The 22016-nt window shown below is 41.5% G+C and overlaps 1 protein-coding gene across 1 annotated transcript in view; it reads right to left on the bottom strand.

Annotated features, from left to right (window-relative positions):
- Nucleotides 1–3307: 3307 nt before the first annotated feature.
- The window catches only part of csmd2 (CUB and Sushi multiple domains 2), a 207931-nt gene continuing 189222 nt past the window's right edge, over nucleotides 3308–22016 (bottom strand). The window contains exons 58-72 of the mRNA XM_058618872.1: nucleotides 21489–21671; nucleotides 19324–19500; nucleotides 17620–17799; nucleotides 17335–17508; nucleotides 17061–17234; nucleotides 14785–14858; nucleotides 14270–14381; nucleotides 13811–13990; nucleotides 12057–12122; nucleotides 11220–11381; nucleotides 9307–9419; nucleotides 8567–8654; nucleotides 5254–5386; nucleotides 4722–4899; nucleotides 3308–4175 (exon numbers count right to left, since the gene is read on the bottom strand). Coding sequence (XP_058474855.1) covers nucleotides 4740–4899; nucleotides 5254–5386; nucleotides 8567–8654; nucleotides 9307–9419; nucleotides 11220–11381; nucleotides 12057–12122; nucleotides 13811–13990; nucleotides 14270–14381; nucleotides 14785–14858; nucleotides 17061–17234; nucleotides 17335–17508; nucleotides 17620–17799; nucleotides 19324–19500; nucleotides 21489–21671 — 1976 coding nt within the window. The 3' untranslated portion in view covers nucleotides 3308–4175; nucleotides 4722–4739. The remainder of the gene's footprint in view (nucleotides 4176–4721; nucleotides 4900–5253; nucleotides 5387–8566; nucleotides 8655–9306; nucleotides 9420–11219; nucleotides 11382–12056; nucleotides 12123–13810; nucleotides 13991–14269; nucleotides 14382–14784; nucleotides 14859–17060; nucleotides 17235–17334; nucleotides 17509–17619; nucleotides 17800–19323; nucleotides 19501–21488; nucleotides 21672–22016) is intronic.

The raw sequence follows: 22016 nt of genomic DNA, 5'->3' as shown, positions 1-22016 counted from the left end.
GTTTATAGAATAAAATTCATCTAAGCTCCGAAAGCTTTTCAAAAACACCCACCCACCCACCTCCCCATTGGTAAGACTACTCCACACACACAGGGTTGAATAGTATCTGGCAAATTACAGGGAATGGACCTGGAACACACGGGTAAATCTGGCTTTGACATAGCCGTCAACGTGTGGGGACAAATGGAAGAGATTATATAATGATAGTTGATGCAGAATATGTCAAACAGCATGACTGACGGATTTCTCGGGTTTGAAGTCCATGTAGCGCAGCTTTTGCTCAAAAAAAAAAAAAAAGTGAGAATGTCCAACTGTGAGGGAAAATTCAGAAAACTCAACGGGGGACTCAAATATCGTAGCTGTGTGTTGTTTCATTAAATGAGAGAACGTGAGCGGGAGAGAGAACTCTGTGATGTGACGATGAAAACAAAGTCATATCTTAGAATAATGCACAGAGAACACGAGAGTAGGACCGTGTTCAGACTACAGCTGCGTCTTGGACTCACTGATCTTCATTTTCATAAACTTCCTTTAGAGAATGTTCTGGATTGAGCCAGACTGGTTTAAAAATAATCCCATCAGGTGAGAAAACTACCTGCAAGTTCTTCTCGATTTCCTTTCCTTACTCATGAAACCATCAATACCATGAGCTCACAGTTGATCTTAATCTTTAAAATGTAGCCTCATTTGAATTTGGTTGGATTTAGATTATTTTCTTTGGTTGAAAGGGTGATATTTTTATCACACACACACACACACACACAACAGAAAACTAAGTTTATTAAGGGCAATAAATGGGGATTAAATGATACGGCTACTCTGACAAGCTCATTTATATTTCCCAAGATCTAACAAAGAAATGCAAAGAGCCCCCGTTTCTTCATCACAGCGTTAGACTCGTGGCAGAACTGATAACAATAACCGATCCTAACACCACAGCATAACTTCCCAAGCTCAATAAAGAAATTACGTCTGGATTTATTGAAAACAGCGACTTAGCAGCTGATTTGTCACGTCATGGGTTGTACCAAGGCACTATAATAATTCTAAAGTGCTGAGGAGCAGAGGAGGTACAACAACATGAAAACAAAAAAAAGAGAAAAGAAGGTATGATTCTGGCACATTTACAATTATTTCTGTAATTCCTAAGCCTGAGCCCTTGTTGGTATAAACAATCATAGTTTGTGTGAGCAAAGTACGCTCCGTACTTTTTGTTTGTTGTGCCCAAAATCCACGGTATACTCAAATTTAATTGAATCACTTCTGTCCAGGGAACGGGGGCCATCATGTCCAAAATTGCACCAGCTAGTCACATTTGTTTGTTTAATACTCGCTGCACTTTAATAAAGTGTCGAGCAACGTGTGTTGAACGCCGCCATGGGAGGAGCCACTTTGAAGTGGCTTTAAAGTAGCTGGAATGTAATTAAGCTATTCACGCGTCCTAAACATTTGGAGCAATTTCAGAATTATAAAAAAATAAAAAAATAAATAAACACACAATGCAACAGGCGCATTGAAACTATGTGACGGCAGTGCCAGTGCCGTGTAGGTAAAAGAAAAGCGCGGCGGGGGGGGGGGCGGGTTCAACTGCTCTGTGGAAAATCTCCAGGGTAATTCAATCGTTTCCTTTTTCATCAATTCATGGCCAGTGCTGGCAAGGGCCAAAAATATTCTATCTGTGGAGTTGAGATAAGCAAGAGCTTTAAAAGTAATAAAATTGTAAAAAGCAATTACTGACCCACGGCGGAACTGATTGCAGGAACAATAGAGTGATTTGTTTCATTTGTTGAATCTCTGAATTAGGCTGTAGGTAACTGCTGTAAGTGACATTAAAAAAAAAAGGGGGCGACATGGAGGTGGACTTTGACGATGAAAGCTGCTTCTTCCGTCTCGGCACCGTATATTATTTTAACGTGGATGTGGCCTCAAAGCAAAGTGTGGAGATGTTGACGCCGCTTCTCAGACGTGACATCATTGGGGGAGGAGGTTGGTTTTGTCTCATCAGTGGTAATGGTGTGCGTTTGGGATCCGGTGTGGACGTGACAATGAGGCGGCGCTAAAATTAAAGCAAATGACATGTAATGTCTCAATTTGCTGCAGTGAAATATGAGCACTATTCACCCCACTCAGCCGCCACAGGACACACAGGTACGGTAAGTGGCGAATAGCTGGGAGCAGCGTGTTTGAAATGCAGTGGGTCTCACACACACACACACACACACTGTGAGGGTCACACAAGCATTAATATTTTTGAATCGACTCCTCTCATCCGGCATGTCGTTCAGCAGCTCAGGTGGAGTGCGGCTGTCGTCAGTGACACTTCCTCCTCCTCCTGTGTCAAACTTTCCTGGCGTTATTTTCTTTACATCACTCCCCCGAATGAGCATTTCATATCAATCACTTCCAGTTAAATGCACGGGCAGCGATCGGTGTGGCAGCAGCCTCCTCCGAACATGCCCTCTGAAGGGTTTTAATCAGCAAAGACAAAAACAAAGCAAACACGCCTCCTTTTTCCCCCAGATATAAACGTGGGAAGGAAAAGACCTGAATGTAATTCACAGGGAAATCGCAGATTGGTTCCTTCTTCACACTCGCCTTCAGTTGAACATTTCTGATCTTTGTGTTCCTGAGGGCCACGTTTCAAGAGCTTGTGCTGCATCTGAATCTCATACACAAGACATATACCGGTATATACTGTAGCATGTAACCTCCCAATCGGAGAAACACGCCAAGACTGTGGCGTCTTTCGAGAAATGAAAAAAAAATGATGGTTTATATTACAAAACATTATAATTCAGTCCCAAGATGTGGATTTGTCTATCGTTTTCTGTTTTCTTTTTCTCCTCGAGCACCACTGAACGACCTGATAAGCTGGAATCAATGCCTGTGGTGGAGCAAAACTGACAATATTAAACAACTCGGCGTTACATTTGAAGGTGGATTTGTCCAGCCACGCTTTCTCTCCTCGGCCTCCCCGGACACAGAACAATGACACAGTGTGTATCCCTACAAACCATGGAAAGAGGAAGCACGGATGTAACCTATTTTGACTGTGTGCAGAGTTTGTACACTGGTATCAGTACTTGGATTCATGTAGCGGTGAGAAGTGTAAGTGAAGAGAACAATAAAGAAATGTCATCAAATTACCTGGTTAACTCTTTGGGTAACAGACAGGAGATATTTTAGGACAGATTGCACTCACACACACACACTCTCTCTCTTCCTCTTACCCGCATATACATGTCACTAAGTGCTTCTTTTTCTCTCCAGCAGCTTTCGCTAAATTTAACCCCCCCCCCCCCCACCCCGCTCTGTACGCAGCTGCGTCGGCCAGCAGAATGTGTATCCCTGCTTTCAAGACAAAAAGAAAGGACCGAAGCTGGGGAAAAAGTAACGACAGGATATGTGTGTGTGTGTCTTCAACGTGGCCTTCAAAACTCACTGAATTTTTAATTCACTCTCAGCAAGAGACCCGGGGGCCTCTGATGAAACCTTTCAACAACCTCAGGAGCACACAGTTAGAGGAAAAAGCAAGGTTCTCAAGTACTCATCACGGAAAGCAAGCAGCATATAAAAAAAAGAAAGAGGAAAAAAATAAAAAGAGGAAAGTAAATGGAGAGAGAACGGAGAGAAGTGTGAATCGAAACAGTCCAGACTGTCTCTTTCTGACTCACAGAGGCCAACGACAGGCCAACGACGGGCCAACACCTGCCTGACAGTTCGCTTGCACAGAGATCTCTGTTAGCTACAGGTCAATTTCTTGACTTAAAGTTGACCATTAAATTCCCTTTGGGTTTAGGCGGAGGGAGGTGAGAAAAGTCATCACAGCTTTCCTTCCCAGCAGTGTTCCAGTCCGCTGCAGTTTCAGGCTCAAGCGTGTCTTCAAAATATGGAAAATGATCCAGAAACCACGTGAGGTTACAAAAAAGCAATTTTGCTTTTGGCATTTGTTACAGTTGCTGTTTTCTTCAAATGGTTTCTTTTTTTCCGTCTCATCCCCCACGAGTAAGAGCCTCCACCACTGGCGGCGTTTCTTGAACGTATTTGAGCAAATAAAATAATCTTCATCTTGCCCGCTGCTTGTGGGACTATGGTTGTCCAGTGTTGGCAGGCAGGCAGACAAAGATGAGATGCATTTCTCCTCCCCTAAATGAATCAACGATGAATGAAAAGATCTAACAGAGCAACGTGGGTGTAAGGGAAGAAGACATGGGGGTCATGGGGAGTGAGGGGCAAGGAGGAAAACAGTAAATGAAAGCAAATGCACATAGAGAAGCAGGGTAACAAAAAAGATAAGCAAAGACCAAACACATGGAGATGATTAAGATGAAGGAAGCAAAAAGAGGGAAGATAAAAGCATTAGCGTAGCATTAAGCATTAATATTTTCAACAGTGTTAAAATTAAAAATATATATTCTATCTTTTGTGTAAACAAACCACATGGGAATCATTAATATGGGAGATACAGATCAAAGGAAACGCAGCAGAAGAAATCGCATCATAATCTGCAGAGGACGACTGAAGGACTGCATAAAATGTTTACTTAGAAAGTTGAATCCGAGTTGTTGCTTCAGCAGTTCTAATGTCGGGGATGTGCCGCTAACTCAGGGAAGCCACAAGGTGATAACTTTAGCTCATTTTAGAGAAATGTAGACCTAATTATGCCTAAGGCTCTCACTGGCTCATAAAGCCAGATGGCCTGGTAAAGTCTTAACTTTTACCTCTGGAGGAAGCAGTTGCTATACAGCTGTGCACACTGTGCTGACGGTGAACTCTGTCTCACTGGCCATGATGTCCGTGGGTTGGATGTTGCGGTCATACATCGGGTTCTCGAACGTAGCTCGTCCATTAGTGTTCTCGTGGCCCACATAACCATTGAAGGGGACTTTGGGTCTTCTCCTGAAGAGACATTAATTAAGACAATTGACAGTGAGCGACGTGTGGACAGCGCATCAAAGCCTCGAACGTACAACTGCTGTATGTGTGAGGGTAGTTTTTCTTAGCACTTATTCACACGCACATTATTATCCAAGAAGATGCGAGAAGGCTTTATCCTTCATTATATAATAATAAAGAGGATAATAGAGGAGCTAACTAAATAGCTAGAAAGGATGGATAGATAGATAGATAGATAGATAGATAGATAGATAGATAGATAGATAGATAGGTAGATACAATTAAAAAGTATTCCAGTTGAGAGAACACTAAAACTAGAAGTAGCTGTTTCTAATGGCAGCAGTGGTGAGAAATTACCTGTGTTTGTAGAGGTACAGAGCAAAGCCTGCAATGATCATGGCTATAAAAGGCACTAAAATGGCTGCCGCCACTGAACTGCTGTTGGAGGCAAAGTTGTATCCTGGGTTGTCTCTGCCGGAATCTAAACTCTCTGCAGGGAAAAGAGAGAATAGTACAATTAAAACAAAAGTGAAATGATTTAACTTATTTTACCTCCTGGTTAAGTCATGTTCCCTTATCTTTCCAGTGATACTTTATAAACAAAATCAAAAGCCAACAGCTATTCACTCGTTCCAGGTTCATTCTCTAATTGACAGAGGTATGGCATGTTTCTGCAGCAGCAGTGGTGGAGTGGCGGTCCACCTGTTTGCCACAGAGTGCCAAGAAAGGCTCCAATAAAGGACCAGTTGCAAACAAGAAGGAATTCAGTTAGTGGGTTTTGCTGTGTTTGCCAATCAACCCCCTGCTGTACAAGCTCGGGCGCACAAAACAGATGCACAAACACACTAACACCACACTCACGGTTACACCACCGCTGAGTTTTAATACGACACAGAAATGTTGACAGATTGAGTAGGATTGTTTCCATGACATCTAACCCAAGTCCCAGATTCATATTCCACTTTCTCACACGCACTTAATCACAAATACACATGAAAACCTGGCACCATCCTCAGTCCTGTGTTTTAATAAAGAGCTGTTTGCTCAGTCGGTGTGCTGTGGCAGGGTGGAAGTGGAGGAAGAGGAGGAGGAGAGGGTCCTGCACCTGCTGTTCATTCAGCTACCACTCTCACATCCACTTTCAGGCAACTTTCCCCATTGTAAACACACATTAAATCTATGTCAACCATACTCAATTCCAAATCCCTGCTTATGTTAGATCTGTTATTGCACCTACGCGTCTGCTCTTCAATCTGTTTTGCAGCCAATTTGGAATATGGCCAAACGAACTGGGTCTTTGTTTTTTTTTGAAAGATGATGAATTCCTGAGAAATCTGTCTTCATCACTCACATCATCATCATCAAAAACCCACCAAAAACAGTAGCATTGTCCACTTAAGTGATTGTATTGATCAGTTAACATGAGGTCAATGTCCCATATGAGGGAGCAAATCTGAACACAGAAGCTTTCAACTGCATTTTATATTCAACTTCAGTCACATATCTCACTATATTACATGTCTTTGTGTCGCAATTTAATTTAGTGTATATTAATGTCTTTCGCAGACTTAAGTGTTCATTAAAAAGCGAGGTGAAATCCAAACTTAAATAACTCAAATTGGTCTGTAACAGTGGGAGGCAGAAGTAAAGTTATATAAAGATATAGTCTCCCATGTTCGTGTGAGTGTGGATGTACTGTAAATTTATGATTATTCATCATGTTTGTGAATTGTATTCAGCTCTTTGTTCTGGATTCACAGAACAAATCCACTCGATGCGCTGTCACATTTGTACAAGTAAATCAATAAATGGGAAAAACCAGCACAACAAATTGCATACAGTGAAAGCACCTGCAGCTCTACTCAAGGTCACGAACATTTAGTCCGAAACACAGTGGCACAGCAATATAACATGCCACATTCATTCTCTTGAGGCACCGAGTTGAGCGGTTGTACATCAATATAGAAAAGAACTGAGGGTCAACATTTCGACTGAGGTGAGCAGATGTCTCTGAATGTTCTGCAACATATGGTGTCTTAAAATATATAAAATAGAAACATGTAGACCTAAACACAATGATTTTATTTCACTTTGTGTCAGTCCAAAGACTTTTGAACCTCTAAACTGTGGACACCAGTTCCTGTACCTGTGTTTCTCTTTTGGCATGTAGCTGTGGACCAACTTCATGTTTCTCTGTCGTAATCCAAGTGTTTCCAGACACTTCCAGTAATTTCACTAGATAATCTGAGTCAGCCGCGATGTTTCATGTTGTCATCGTACTGTTTACAGTAATAGCCGGACCCTGATTACAGAGAGCATCATCTCCATAACAAGCAAAGCATAATGTGATAATATGCTCATCCTGTTTTTAACACACTCGTTTACAGAGACAATAATATACCTAATCAAATTTATTGATCTTTAAATATGCATGGCTGAGCAGAAGGGAATTGGGCTTGTTGCCGGTTCTGGGTTGGGGTACCCCTGAGCAAGGTAACCTAATCTCTACTGCTCATTGCTAACCCTAACCCCAGCCACGGAGGGGGCAGGAAGGGAATCCAGTTTAAAAAATCTCTATGAAATCAAATATGCAGCTCATCCCCTGTGGCGACCCCCAGAGAGGGAGAAGCCAAAAGAAATACAAAAGAAAAAATGTATTTAACCAAGGATAGCTATTTTTGTCTGAGTTCCCAGTTCTTGTTTCTTTTTAAATTATTTATTTTGCTGTAATCATTTCATATTTCGGGGCTAATTGGAGACAATTCCATTCATCTGTTTGGACTCATATTCAGAATATGAAAATGAATCGTCTGGTGGCCAGCTCTGTGCATAGTGAGGCTCCTCTGTGGCTCAGCTCTTTTCACACAAGCCTGTTCAATCTAAATAGTTACTTAAGGAGTTTTTACTGTGGTCAGAATCGTTGCTGGGTGTTTGTTTCCAATAAACAGTCTGTCCCAAGTCGTTTCTGATACATGCGGTGATGTCTGACTCATTTTCCTCCCTTACACTTATTTTGCCATTCTATAAATACTTTGTTGGCACTAATGTCGTTACAAAAAATGTTTTAGTCGGAGCTCCTTTATTTCCTGTTTATTATTTTGAGTAAGTGGAGTCAGTCTTGGAGTCAGTCTTGAAATCGGTGCACATAGAACAACAGCAGCAGCTACATGAACCACATGAACCATATAGTGGTGTCTTCACAGCTCCTGCTCAATGTATGTGCTTGAGATCATCTCATCATCTTTATGTGGTCTCCAAAGGATAAAACCCTTGGTCTTCACACCATCTTTGTCAAATTGTCCAAAAAGCAACAATAGAATTTGAGCTATGGCTAACTTTGCAAACCGTGTTTTCAGTAGTTAGCTGTAGGCAACTGGACTTTCAGTTGTCCAGTAGCTAACTACTGAAGATGACTATTAACTGGATGACTGAGGACCTTCACAGACAGCTTGCAAACTGTAGTCTTTGTCATGTTTTGTGGAAGACTGATCCCTGTTTCTCTGGGGTAAGGGCCATTTATTTAGCCATTCTGGTTTCTGGTCCCGCCCTAGTTTAATCTCCACTCCTGTGATTCCAGCTGAAGATACCATTGTCACCTGCCTGGCTAGGTTTTCACTGTGTTCAGGTATACAGTCAGGAGACCACTTGGCCGAAATGGATTTTCACTCACCCAGTCTCTGGAGACCAAATTGTCCGAAGCCTTTTCCTCTTACAAATCCCTGGTAAACAAAGGAGTTGGATGAGGAGATATAGGACACCTAGAGAGATAGAGAGAGAGGAATGGAAGACAGACACTTTAACGGTCACGTCCCAGGCTTCACAAAAGAGTGTATCATCAAAGTGTCGGGAGGTGGAGCATGCAGAAAGCGAAATATCATATCAAAGGAACTAAGAGGTGCTCTTGTGGCTGACATTTAATATGACGGTTTTCTGCCCAAGAGCACAAACACACTCAGACGAAGCATAAACACGTAGGGATGTGACACAAGAGGGATGCTCCACTTTTGCTCTTGTACAAAAACTCTTGTGGGTTTACATCTTCAGAAAATGTGCATGAAAAACTGTATATACTGTGACCTGCTTTGTTAATAATATCCATAGTGTTTGTGCAACGGTGGTGCCTGAGGTTTGGGGGGGGTTGATATGGAAGCGAGGAGTGGAGCGAGGGTCTGTCGAGTACTGATTACCAGGCAATGATTTAACTGACATTTTAATTAAAGAGAAAACTCTTGGTGGGCTCTCCATCTCCACAGAGTGACAAGGTTAGTGTGTATGTGTACTTGTGCATTTCTCACAAAACAGCTTTGTGTTTGTGTGTGTGTGTGTGTGTGCGAGTGAGAGTGTGATGTAATAGCATTGCAGTAACAAAGAGAGGTGTTGTATTGAACCTGACCCGGCACTTGCACTTACATGTCCGTCCAGGGCCCAGTTGTCTATTTTGAACTTGTTGACGAAGATCTCCACAGGACCTCTGATCTGGTGGACCTGCAGCAGGAGCTGAGCGTCTTCCCTCTTATATGTACCTACAGGAATAAAGGAGTACAGTTATTTGGGAGCAACAGCTGCATTGAAACCTCATGGGTGGTGTGATACAGATGTAATTAGATGATTATTACGGACTTCAGAAATTGAAAAAAAACAAAACAAAAACAATAAAGAACCATAAATCCTATGAATTATGTCCATCACCACTGGTGTTTTGACAGTGTGTCCTCCTTAATACAAAATAGACTGTGTCTGACATGATTATACGTTACAAAATAAGCACTGAACAAGAGGTAATCTAATACCAAGAAAGAGTCAATAAAAAGAGTGGCATCGCATGTCTTCATTGTACTCAGAAACTCGGTCTCGTAGCCGTTGTTTAGCTATTACTGTAACTAGGATTAGAGTTTGATTCACTGAACTGTCATTCAATACAGAAAACGGAAGTTACGATGAACTGTGGAGGTCGAAACGAGATGTGCAACGTTGTCTGCTGAAAAGAGAGAAAGTAGAAGGACAGCTGCAGGCAGGATTAGGTGAAACTGAAGTGTCGATACACAATCAGGGTTTACAGAGAACATTTTAGAAAGGAAGTGTTGTCGACAAGTTAAAATGAAGCTTTTTGACCGATGTCATCGGGATTCTAGTTATTTATCACAAATCGACAAAGAGTAATGAGGAAGAGTCCTTCGCTATTAGGCGTACAACAACTTAACCTGACTCACTGTCTGAGCATTCTGTGTCGACGCCATCCTCTGTATCTAAAAGCTGTGTTTGATTGCTCTTAGTCCTGAACTGTATTCTTGACTGACGCTCAAATAAATAAATACAATTAACAAATAAAGTGTGTCTCAAAAAAGATGTGAGTAGCAACTTTGGCACATAACTGTGTGTGTTTCACAACGGGGCTTCATGCCGTTTGCACATTTGAGTCACACATTGCAAGTGACAGTAGACAAATAGAGACACTTAAAGCATCTTCGGCTGTGGATTTGGTGCATTACAGAGGGTTGACAGCAAGACGACAGCATATATGGGATTGACTCAGATCAAACTACTTTGCCTATATTCATGGTGAATTGAGAGTGTGTCACTTAGTGCAATGGCACGACTCACAGAAGTGCTTTTAAACATTTTCATTTATTTTTATCTCTGCCGTTTTCTCGTTCTCCTTCACTGACTCAAGCATCGGCTAATTAATTTGGCCGAAGCCGTTCCTCTTCATTTGTGCAGTTTTCCCCTTCAAAATATGATAATCTGATCTGTTCAGCCTGCTGTTGAAACATACATAAATAAAAGGCTTTTTCTAAGGCTACAAAAACCAAACAGCGTTTACTTAAGGGTTACACACTTAATATTACATTTACTGCCAATAAACCCTCCTACATTTTCACACACTGGACCTTTGATGTTGAATTTCACAATAAAGCGATATGGCAACAACCTACACTGGCTAACTTTCAGTCAAGAGTGTGGTGTCGCTGTAGAAACTAATTTTTAATAGAGCGTATTGTAGATTGATGGCGCCCAGGTACAGCAGAGTGAAGTGTCCAAACCGTTACAGATGCAAATTCTTCCTTAATGATCACAGCTGCACAGTGATTATGCCACAGGGGAAAAAAATAAAAATAAAATGTCTGCTGTTCTGTGAGCGCAGCGATAATCTACTTCACGCAGGGAACACATTCATTCACTGCTTCTTGTCCTCACTTGAGTTAGTCTCACAGATATGCCACTTGAACTGAAAGGAAACACACGAGGAGGACTTTTATACGACAAAAAAAAAAAACGTAGAGCGTTGAGATTTGTGACATCGTTCCACTGACGAAAATACCTACCAGCTAGTTTGAGCTCTACTCCACTGTGGTCGATGAGCGTCCCGTTAACGCGGTTGCTAAAGGGTTCGAAGGCAGTGATGCTGAGCATGGCAGGCTGCTTCTTCCCCAGGTACTCGTAGGATCCCCTCCACAGAGAGTTCTTTGCAAATACGCCACCAGGAACTGTTCGAGGGAAGAGGAGATACGGCAAAGTGTGAGGATTTTTCTTTTTTTAACTTGAAGAAATATTAGAATACTATTTTTTATTTCTGAAGGACCCATGGACAGAGACCAAAAGTGTCCCACTAAATTGTCCAAGTGAGCGGAGGCTGCCAAATCATTTGCTAAGTCACTTTGCTGATTAGAGTAGATTTACACTGAGAGGAGGAATGAATCAGTGATACAAGTACTACAGATAAGAGGAGAGAAGCGAAGAGAATTTATTATTTCTTATTAGACATAGTGTATTGTAGATTAATATCAAAATTTAGTGATAAGTCCGGGGTGGGAAAAAGTACAAACATTTTGAAATACATTAACAGTTTCTTTCCACAAGCTATGAAATGTGTTGTACCGCTGAGGACTGAGGACACGAGATGTTGAATGCAGCCCTCTCCATCGCCCCCCTGACCATAACCCTAAAATACCAGCACTTTATTAATTATTTATTATTTATAGTGTGCTTTAAATACAAAAGTGTTTTGTAGTGATTTTAGTGTTCTGTTCGTTATGCTTGTATTTTTTATGGCTGCTGCCACCAGAGTTGCTGCCAGACTGTTTTTTCACAGTTTTCCGAGAACAATCACAATAAAGATTTATTCTTTTGTGTATTAAAATGCAAATAGGATCATGTCTTACCTGGTAATTTGGAGGGCGGCTCCTGCACAGTTCCCACTGGGCTCTTGCCACTTGGGCGATTATCAGCTAAAGAACACAAAACAAAACATGAACACAAGTAAACGTCTCAGGAAGAGAAAAGAAAAGATCAAACTTTAAAAAAAACAAAACAAAAAAAAAAAACTTTAAATAGAACAATAAAAGCACCTCCTGTCAACTTCCACACAACCAGACTGAAGGCGCCCTGCAACAGGACTTGACTCATTTGTCAAAGAGCAGCCCAGGTGTCCCTGCAGGGCTTCAGGTAAGTTACAGACACAGTTTTTGCAGCTTCAAGGGAAGCAGTTTAATAATGCCTTACAACTCACAGAGGGCCTTTGCTCTCCTCCATTATAGTAAACATACACCCACCCACCCACACACAGACAGAGACAGACAAAGACAGGCGCACCGACTTGTGGTTTACGAGCGCAAACATCACCTTGGATGAATGTATAGACACGAACAAGCACACATATGCACACACCGCTCCAGCCTTCAACTTTATTAGCCGTCAGTCTTTTGAGCCGTGCTTCCGTTGGCTGCCCTCGCAGGCGCTGTTAATATCCCATATGGTCTAAGGCCACTTCTCTTTCTTGCCTTTCACTTTAATGGCACGGGCATCACCCTGTACATTTCTCTTTAAACCATTTGCATTTGTCTGCCCGAGATAATTGTGTGTCGATTACTCTATTTCTTCCCCCCCCCTATATGTGTTTAGGCCAATGCTTTGGGGGTGACTTAATGGCAGTCTATTTTTCTGCTAGACCTTGTTAACACGGCTGCATCATTTATAAGAGGTACTTCTGCTAACCTAATCAATGGGATGCGATGTGCTAATCAGGTTTGCATAGTCTGTGTGAGTGTATGTCCAGGCAGTGTCATTTTATCATGGATGGGCCATTCTTTTCTGGCATGTGTCGAAGAATATGCAACAGTTGGCAAAGCGATTCATCAACATTAGCCAAATGCCCACTTTACCAACGTGAGTCACCACTAAATCCAGCACTAGTACAGAGTAGACCCCCACTGCTTTTTTTAATAAATGTGGCAGGGAGAGAAAATGCCCATTATAAAAACCTGTGTGCTTCCCTGGGAAACTGGGTCATGTGCACACTTCAATACATAGTGTGCAATTTCCCCCACTAGGGTTCTCCACATCAAAACCCTAATAACAAAATCCAATAACAAAGGATCAAACTTCCAGAGCTTCAGAGGCAAATAACTAACGGGTAGGAATATTTACCTTCCTCAGTTTAAAGTAAAAAATATCTATCATTAGTTTCATAATTTTCAGATATTTTAAAACCCCCTGCCTCACCAGGCTGATGCCCAGCTCATTCCTCTGCCAACTGGCCACTCATCCAGCCACACTCACCTCTTAGGCGTCTTTGGGTCCATTCTGCAACCTGTCATTTAATCTTTACCCTTAGCCAGAACCCATATCTCCCCAATAAATCCAAATTTTTATCACTTCTAGTTGTTTGCTGAATAAGGCTCATCCAGCTTATCCTAACAGATTCTCACTAAAATCAGTAAATCATTAAATTAATTACTGATTTTACTGATTTTGCACAAGCCGACTGCAAAGTACAACAAGTACAACTAATGTGCACGCATTCAAGCTATGTAAATAATATTGTAGAAATTGAGGGCGCAGAAAAAACCTAAAAGGATGTATGTACATGTTTTTTTTCTTGTGTTCCCTTGTTGATTTAAGAGAACCGTGTTCCTACCTGCACAGAGAGGTGGCTTCCCTGTCCAGCTCCCATCGGACCTGCAGGTCCTGTGCTCTGATCCTCCAGCCAAGTAGAAACCCGGCTGACATGTATAGATGAGCGTGTAGCCGAGGGATGGTAGTTCAATGGCTCTCACATCAGACTGGGCCGGCAGCTCGGGTTGGCTGCAGTGGTGAGCTAGAGAGGAGGCCGAAAGAGAGGAGATTGAAAAGAGGAGAGTGGGTTTTAGAGAGACGGGTTAAAATTGGGATGAGGAGATTATGCAAAGAGGGGGATCAGAAGACAGCAAATGTGGAAAAATACCACGGAGGGCGGAGGTGTGCGGGTCAGGAAAGAATATACAGCATATGTCAGATTTTGAGCAATGCAAAAACTTTGGCTCCAGGTTTTGATTCCCTCTCAAGTATACAGCATGTGCTGTATATTTTTGGAGTTATTGGCCGACAGTGTGCTTACCAATGCAGTCAGGTTGAAAACCACTCCAAGTGAGGTTGGGCAGACAGGTGCGAGAAATAGAGCCCTGCAGTAAGTAGCCTTTTCTGCAGCTGAAGAACACAGTGCTGCTGATCTGTGTGGGGACAAACAACAGAATGCAGATTGGACAAAATGCAACCTGATTTTGCACACGTACGCGTGGCAATATTTAACGATCAGATGTTTTGGGTTTGATCAAATAGAAGTATATTGTCTTGAATTTGTGGAGCAACACAGCCTTGTCTTGACGTTTCTGGGATATTGAATGAGGCTGGTGGTCGATATTTTGTGTTTTTTTCCCGACATCGTGTCAACTTAAATATTACTGGCAGGTGTCAGAAGATTACAATTGCTGTAATCTGTGCTCAGAATTGATCTCATGAATTTGACTTAAAGTATAGATACAGTACGGAAAGAAAATGCTTTTTCTTTCAGGTTTTAATTAGATTTTTATTCAACATATTCATAAAATGTCCTTCACAAACACATATTCATACCTGGTAGCCTTGACTGTTGTTCTGATTTCCAAAGAGAGGAGAGCCAGGGTCACCACATGTAGTGTGGGTGGGATCTGTAAACACACACACACACACACACACGCACACACTTTAATAACTACTATGTTAAAGCACACATTTATTATATGCACAATGCATCACTTAAGAGACATTGTGTGGGGAAATGTTCAAAATTAAAGTATGAAATATTGACTGTGACAGTCAAGGCCATAAATTGACATGACATATTCATTACACGCGCTCTGCTGCAGTCTCTTGAGGCTCTTTCACATTAAAATTAGCAGGTGCACCCGGGATTTTTAAACCCAGGTGCAGCCACTATAAAAAAGGTGATTCCCTTTCCCACTGTCAGTGGTTTGGTCCGCCCTGCGTCGTGGGTGCCCCGGAAATGAAGAAAGAAACAACTGCAGAGCTCTCAGTGTTAATGTCATGTCACTATTTTGCATCGTTTACTTTGGTCTCTCTTCAATTAGATGACTCTAATGAATAAACACTATTATACAGAGTGCTGCCCCATCAGCACGTAGCTCTAATCCTTCTAAAAAAAAAGTAGCGTTGCATTGTAGCTTTGTGCTGGAGAAGATTAAAGACGAATTTAGCATGTTCACCTGGGTCTTAGCATCATGTGTGCATTGCAGCCATTTTGACCCAGGAGTGAACGTTAAGTTATCACATTCCCACTGAAACCTGTTTAAACTCTTAATGGGTTTTTTGACCAGTGGGAAATCAGGTATTATTAGTGATTTGAATGTAATGTATAGGCTCAATCCCTGCTGGAAGCAGCTTATAACACAACACACTTATCCTCCCTGATCAGGCCACACGCCGTTAATCATGCGTCTCACACACAGCCTTCAGTAAAATAAATAAATGAAAACAAACTGAATAAATAAATGGAGAAATAAAAAAAAATACATACATCATTGCATTTATTTATTCATTCACATCTCTTTTTCACCCATTTTATCTTTCTTTCAATAAAATAATCATTTTATTTATTCATTTATATAAATAATGAATTTGTTTACTTCTCTATTTATTTATTTAGTCATTCACTCAGAAGCAGAACCTGTAACCAGTCCTGCTCTACACTAGAACCCCAGAACCTCCTTTGTGGACGAATGAATTCATAAATAAATACAGAAATCCACAAAGTCATAAAGGAATGGATAAATAAAACTATTATTTTATTTATTGTTGTAGTTATTTCTGCACTTATCTATTCTATCTCTTTGTTTATCTACCTACTGTATATATTAATTTATTCCTATATTGATTTATTCTTTTGTTCATTCATTTATTTCTTTTGTAATTTTTTTTGTCCTCATAAGAAAGCTTCAAAATCCCCTAATTGAAAAGTAGAACCTCTCATTTCTCAAGAAGGATTCAATTAGTCTTCGTGGAGTCATCTTTAATTTGAGAGGCTGAACAAGAGGCCACAAGAGGCCAGTCTTTCTAAGGTGTTTAGAGTAACAGAGAGTCGCTGCAAGAGATGCTCGGTAGCTGCTTTACCTTTGGCTGGTCGATGGTCCACATTTCTAATTGATTAACACATACTAAGTTAAACCTTTCCCTCATGTCAGGCACTACAGTTTCCCATCAGGGCCTAAACAAACGATAAATGACTCGTACGCAGGGCAATTACTGGTGACCCATGACTATAAAGTCGACTACAATTATTGGGTCAGAGGTTTGTATTTGTGTGCATATTTTACACCTTTTTACTTAAACTCCAAATACCACCATGGACCTGAGGCTGGAGCACCACATTTTCCATTTCCTTTAATGGTTCGGCAGAGTGTTTCAGAAAAGCTTACTCATTAAATAACTTTGTTTTTGTCTGTTTTGTTTTTGCAGAAACAATATTATGACGACACTTGGCTCCCAGTGTTATCTTCAAAAAAGTGTGTCTTACTTTATTTAGTATATTCTGTCTACATAGGGAAGAAAGAGTTTGGTTGTACTCAAGTCACAGCTCTGAAAAATTGCTCCAAGTTGTTTTGAAATAATTAGACGGATCAATCAAAAGACATAATTGTTAGACCTTGTTAGCGATGTTAAATGATTCTGCTGTCATTATTTCTTGATTGTAAAGAGGCAAAAGAAATAAAGTGTTAACATGTAAGCAAACTCAATGCAAGGTTATTAAATATAACCCTGCTGTGTGCACTGGGTATGCAGACGACAAATCATACACACCGATGCCAACAACCTGTGATTCTTACCATAAATATACAACGACAGTAACAGCTCACCTATGCACGAGGGCTGCGTGCCACTCCAAGTGCCGTCATACTGACAATATCTCCTTACAGAGCCCACCAGGACAAGAGGAGGGTAGCAAGAGAAGGAGACTGACGACAGGTAGGTGAATCCTCTGTCCTCCCTCCTCCCTTGGGCTGGGGTGCCTGGGTCTCCACAGAACACAGCTGCAATGATTACGGCGGGAGGGAAGAGGAATGTGAGTCTTGTCACAGACAAATCAACGGCATGTAATGCTATTGGGCATTCAAGCACAGGGACACTCACGGAAGCACTGAGGTTTCTCTCCACTCCAGTTCCCATTGCCCTGGCATGTTAACACGGTGGGCAGGGACAGCTGGTAACCTTGGTTACAGGAGTAGCTGATGCTGGAGCCCCAGGTGAAGTCCGTTCCGACGACCTGTCCGTTTGGGATTGTGGGCGGTTGACCGCAAATGATTGCTACAAGGAGACAGAGATGCATTTTGAGACCGGGTCAACGGCACCCGTTTGCTCTTTTCTTCCATAATAACTCTCAGAACGGTCATCGTGTTACTATTCACACAACTTTACCTTTACACTGTGGTTTGGTGCCATTCCAGGTACGATCCTTGGTGCAGACAAGTGTGGAGGCCCGGTCAGCGTCCATGTTGAAACCAGGAGAACAATGGAAACTGATGGTGTGGTTGTAAGTGAAATCATTCCCTAACCTCACCCCATTAGCTGGCACTCCAGGGTCGCCACAGTTGATTACTGTCAAAAAGTAAGAACATATCAATTAGACACAAGGACATTGATGAGTTAACGTGTAAGCCATCATGTCTCATGTTACAGTTCTTGGTAAATCAGAAAACCAATGGCACACACACTTGGGGTTAAAGGAAACAAGTAAACACACTATTTTGGAATACACACTGGATGGAGCCTCAAAATTAATGGACTGTTATATGCACTTGACCCAAGCATTTCACCTCACCATCAAAATTTAATGTAAAAAGCAACACAGCTGACACGTCGCCACGGGCAATTAGCACTTAATTTATAGACAACCACTTTTTGATGGTATGTGTGTACCACATGCAGTATATGCTAAAAAAGACTTTTCAATCACAATCACCCACGGTGTGATTTAATGCTTCACATCTGAAAGACATGCCCTTGCACTTTGATTGTCTACAGCTGAGAGCTTTCAGGATGCAGAGAGACTAAATCTTAGGCAGGTAATCCCGCTAGAGTAGCTCCAAAATGTACCATCTTTGTCCTTAATTATTCTTTTATGTCCTGTGGGGGGGTAAAAAAACAGTGTGATTGAGTAACACAAGTCAGAGCTCCACTGTGCGACTCTGCAGCGCCAACATTGAGCTGTTGCTTTCTGACAAGTAAAATCCGCTTTCCTTGATGAAAAAAAATGTGAATGATTTCTCAAGATTTGACATGACTGGTGTTTCAGCAACAGTCCCAGTCGGCTGTGGAATTGTAGTGTCTTCCCTATTGCCCTGGTTAGAGTGAACTGCCTGCCGCCACAACATCTACTGACCCTGTACCAACACTTATATGGTTATAGATAATCGAAGGTGAACAACCACAAACCCTAGACCTCACCCTGTGCATAATACTGAGGACACTATAAAAAGGGGGCTATAACTTTCGCCTCACAGTAATAAGTTAGAGGTGCAATGCATAAGAGGCTTTGTTGAGTAAACATTTTCTTTTGCTCCTATTCATATGACTGTGATGCTGTGTGTCAACATGTACACCTTTACCTTTATGCATTACTGAGTTCTGAACACCATAATGGTGCTGGAGAAGGTTTTCATCCTCTCCATTCAGGGACAAAAAAAGAGGTTCTTTTGGTGACCTCTATTTGCCAGGGTCTCACGGCTGTGTGCAGCAGCTGTGTGTCTTTTGTGAAACATGATGATAAAGGCCTGTCAGTCAGGCCTGTGCCATTTGAGTGGATCATGCCACAAACCAATATCCTCCTACTGATGCAGGAAAAAAAAAAAAAAAACACCACATGAATTGCTAAAAATATCTGACTTCAAAATAGCGTCCGTGCTCCCATGCATTTCTAGCCCGACATTACCTGTCTTACATAAGTTGGATTTCCTTTTTATTTGACTTTATTGATTTGTAACCATTGGTGTAGTGCTCAGACTTATCCAAGCAATCGGGGAAAATAATCCTGAATCATACATTTCCATTAAGATAGGGACCAAAAAGACAAGTACGAATAGAACCACTTTTCAGGTCGTTCCTGTTGGAGCTGTTAATTACCTGAGCACTCAGGCATGTTCCCGGTCCAAGTACCGTTCACAGTGCAGTGTCGAGTGAGCAGGCCAGTAGAGTAATAGCCCTCCCTGCAAGTGTAAGTGATGGATCTGGAAAACGTGAGGCCATCATGGATCAGGATCTGGGCATTCCGGGGAGTTCCTGGGTTTCCACAGGATATAACTAAAAAACAAGGGGGGAAAAAAAAAAGAAGTCAGTATTCATTGACAGATTGTTTTCCAAATGACCAAAGGTAAAATGTCATGTGTAGTGAAGTGAGGTGGGGACAACAGTGGATGGGGTAAGGAGTGCTGGCACTATACTGTTACAGATTCTACAGTGCCTACAGTGGAAAGATCAGATCTTTATCCTCCACACATGTCTTCTACCTGTTGTCTTGAATAAAGCTGGTTAAACTCATTCTCTCAAGCTATTATATATAGTTAATATTCTACTATACCTCTCAATGCATGTAGCCTGGTTTGTTTTCCATTTCTCTGTTTTTCATGCATCCACAGGAGCTTCATTACGTAACTCTGCTTTGATGGACCAATACTTTGCTCACAGAATCCCGTCATGTCTGTCCTATCCGCCAGCAATGACTCTGTTCATTACAGTCTCCAGCTTGCCCCGGGGCCCCCAGAGACCTCCGGGCATCGCCTTACCGTAATGACCAGATGCGACCTGGCCCTTGAAGTCTGTGCCAACTGAGAACAGGTGGGCAACCTTGGCTAGAAGGCATACCGCACGCCACAGAGGGAGTGAGACTGAGTGAGGCCAAGAAGAGAGGTGGTGGTGTGAGAAGAAAGGGTTTTCCATGTGTGTGTGTGTCTGTGTGCAGGGGGTGTTAGGACCACAAGTGAAGCATGGGAGAGAGAGAGAAGCTTCTAGAAAGAACGCTTTATAATCTATGAGACATTTCTTGCTATCAGTACTGCAAATATATGGACATTTTAACTTGCACAATAAAAACTTGTTTTCTTTTTAATCGACTCGTGAATTACGGGTGATTTACAATTTTGTGAAGGATTTCTCAACTCTGCTGAATTTGTATATGTGTTGATCTGTTAATGTATATAGGTAAACACATTGTCCGAGTTTATCCGCTCTGTACGTTTCGGAAGAGCTACGTCGTCATTACGAGCAAGAGAGGGGCAAAGAAGAAATAATACAATGTGAGTAATAGATTTGTGGATGGAAGAGAGTGAAAACTTTTTTTTCTGTGTTTGTCGGTAGGTGATGAGTAAATACCGCTGCTCATGCTGCGAATCCATAACCAATGAGAGGAAAAAGCAAGTGTGTCCTGTGAGTGTCCTGACAGCTGGAAGGATAATAAAAATAAAGCGGGGCCTACTAGTATTGACAGTAAATGACTTAATAATAATCCAAATAAGGCTGATTCAAACACACAAGACTTAAGCGTTGTACAAGATTGCCACATGAGAGATCATCTATAAAAAGCCTCTTTGTATTTGATTTTTTCTGCTGAATGCAGTTACCTTGTCGCTACAAAAAGAAGCCTCGCCTCTTTGTTCTATCTTACCTTCACAATGTTGAGTAAAGGTAGGTGCTTCAGTGTAGTAACACACATATCATAACTTGGACGTGTAGGTGTAGCTTCAGTCCTCATTATCATTATGAATCTCTGGACCATCCAGGTCAGAGGCGATATGTAATAAGGATGTGAATAGAATTTCTCCCACTACACACAAGGGAAATCCTCTGGGCCAGATTCTGACTGTTTTTTTTTTTCTCCACAAAAGAGCATCTATCCATACTGATCTTGTCTATCAGTATTTCCACTTTCCACTCTCACCTTACACTCTCAACTTGCCCTCAATTAGGTAGAAAATAATTCTCATTGCCTCATATTCCCATAGCTACAACCACATGGCATGTTATTCTATCCTTTTTTCCTCCAAATACAGTATACAGTAAATGAAAGATCTGTTATATGACCATTCAAGCCTCTATGTAAGGGAGAGCAGACAAGACTTGTGGCCAGAGTCTCCTTGTGTAAAAACTGTCTTGTGAATCATGGACAATATCATCTTACTTTATAAATAGACCATTTTGGGTTTATGGAATAGCATCACCACCGTCGTCCAGTCTAGTTTTATCAGAACAGACAGGTGAAAAAAAAAAAAACACTTTGTTTTTGTATCCCTTACCATGACACTCAGGTTGTGTTCCCAGCCAGGTACCATTGGCTAGACAGGTTCTCTCAGGGGAACCCTTCAATATATAGCCCGGCTCACAGCTGAAGCGGACAACACTGGTCACTGTGAACTCTTCGCCCAGACGGATACCATGCACGGGAACCCCTGGATCGCCACACAGTCCGGCAGACTCTCCTGGAAAGCAAAAAGAAAATAATAGATTTCATTCCTGTGGAGATCAGGTACTGATGTAAGAGTGACTTTTCAAATTAAGTATGTAATTAGAGATGTGACTGCCACCCAAGAGGAATATAATATTGACTAGCTTACCAAACATTAAGTGTATATTAAGTATATATATATATATCTACATATATATGTGAATACATATATGTAGATATATATATGTGAATATATATATCTATATATATAAATATATATATACTGTATATATATACATATGTAATTGTTTAAGCCGTAGAAAATGATCAATACAACTGATCGACCTGACAAACACAAGTATTCTGCACCTCACACCAT

The sequence above is a fragment of the Solea solea genome, chromosome 20, assembly GCF_958295425.1.
Source record: "Solea solea chromosome 20, fSolSol10.1, whole genome shotgun sequence".
NCBI classification, from domain to species: domain Eukaryota; kingdom Metazoa; phylum Chordata; class Actinopteri; order Pleuronectiformes; family Soleidae; genus Solea; species Solea solea.
Note: the sequence above shows the minus strand (reverse complement) of the source record. Positions and strands in the feature narration are given on the sequence as shown.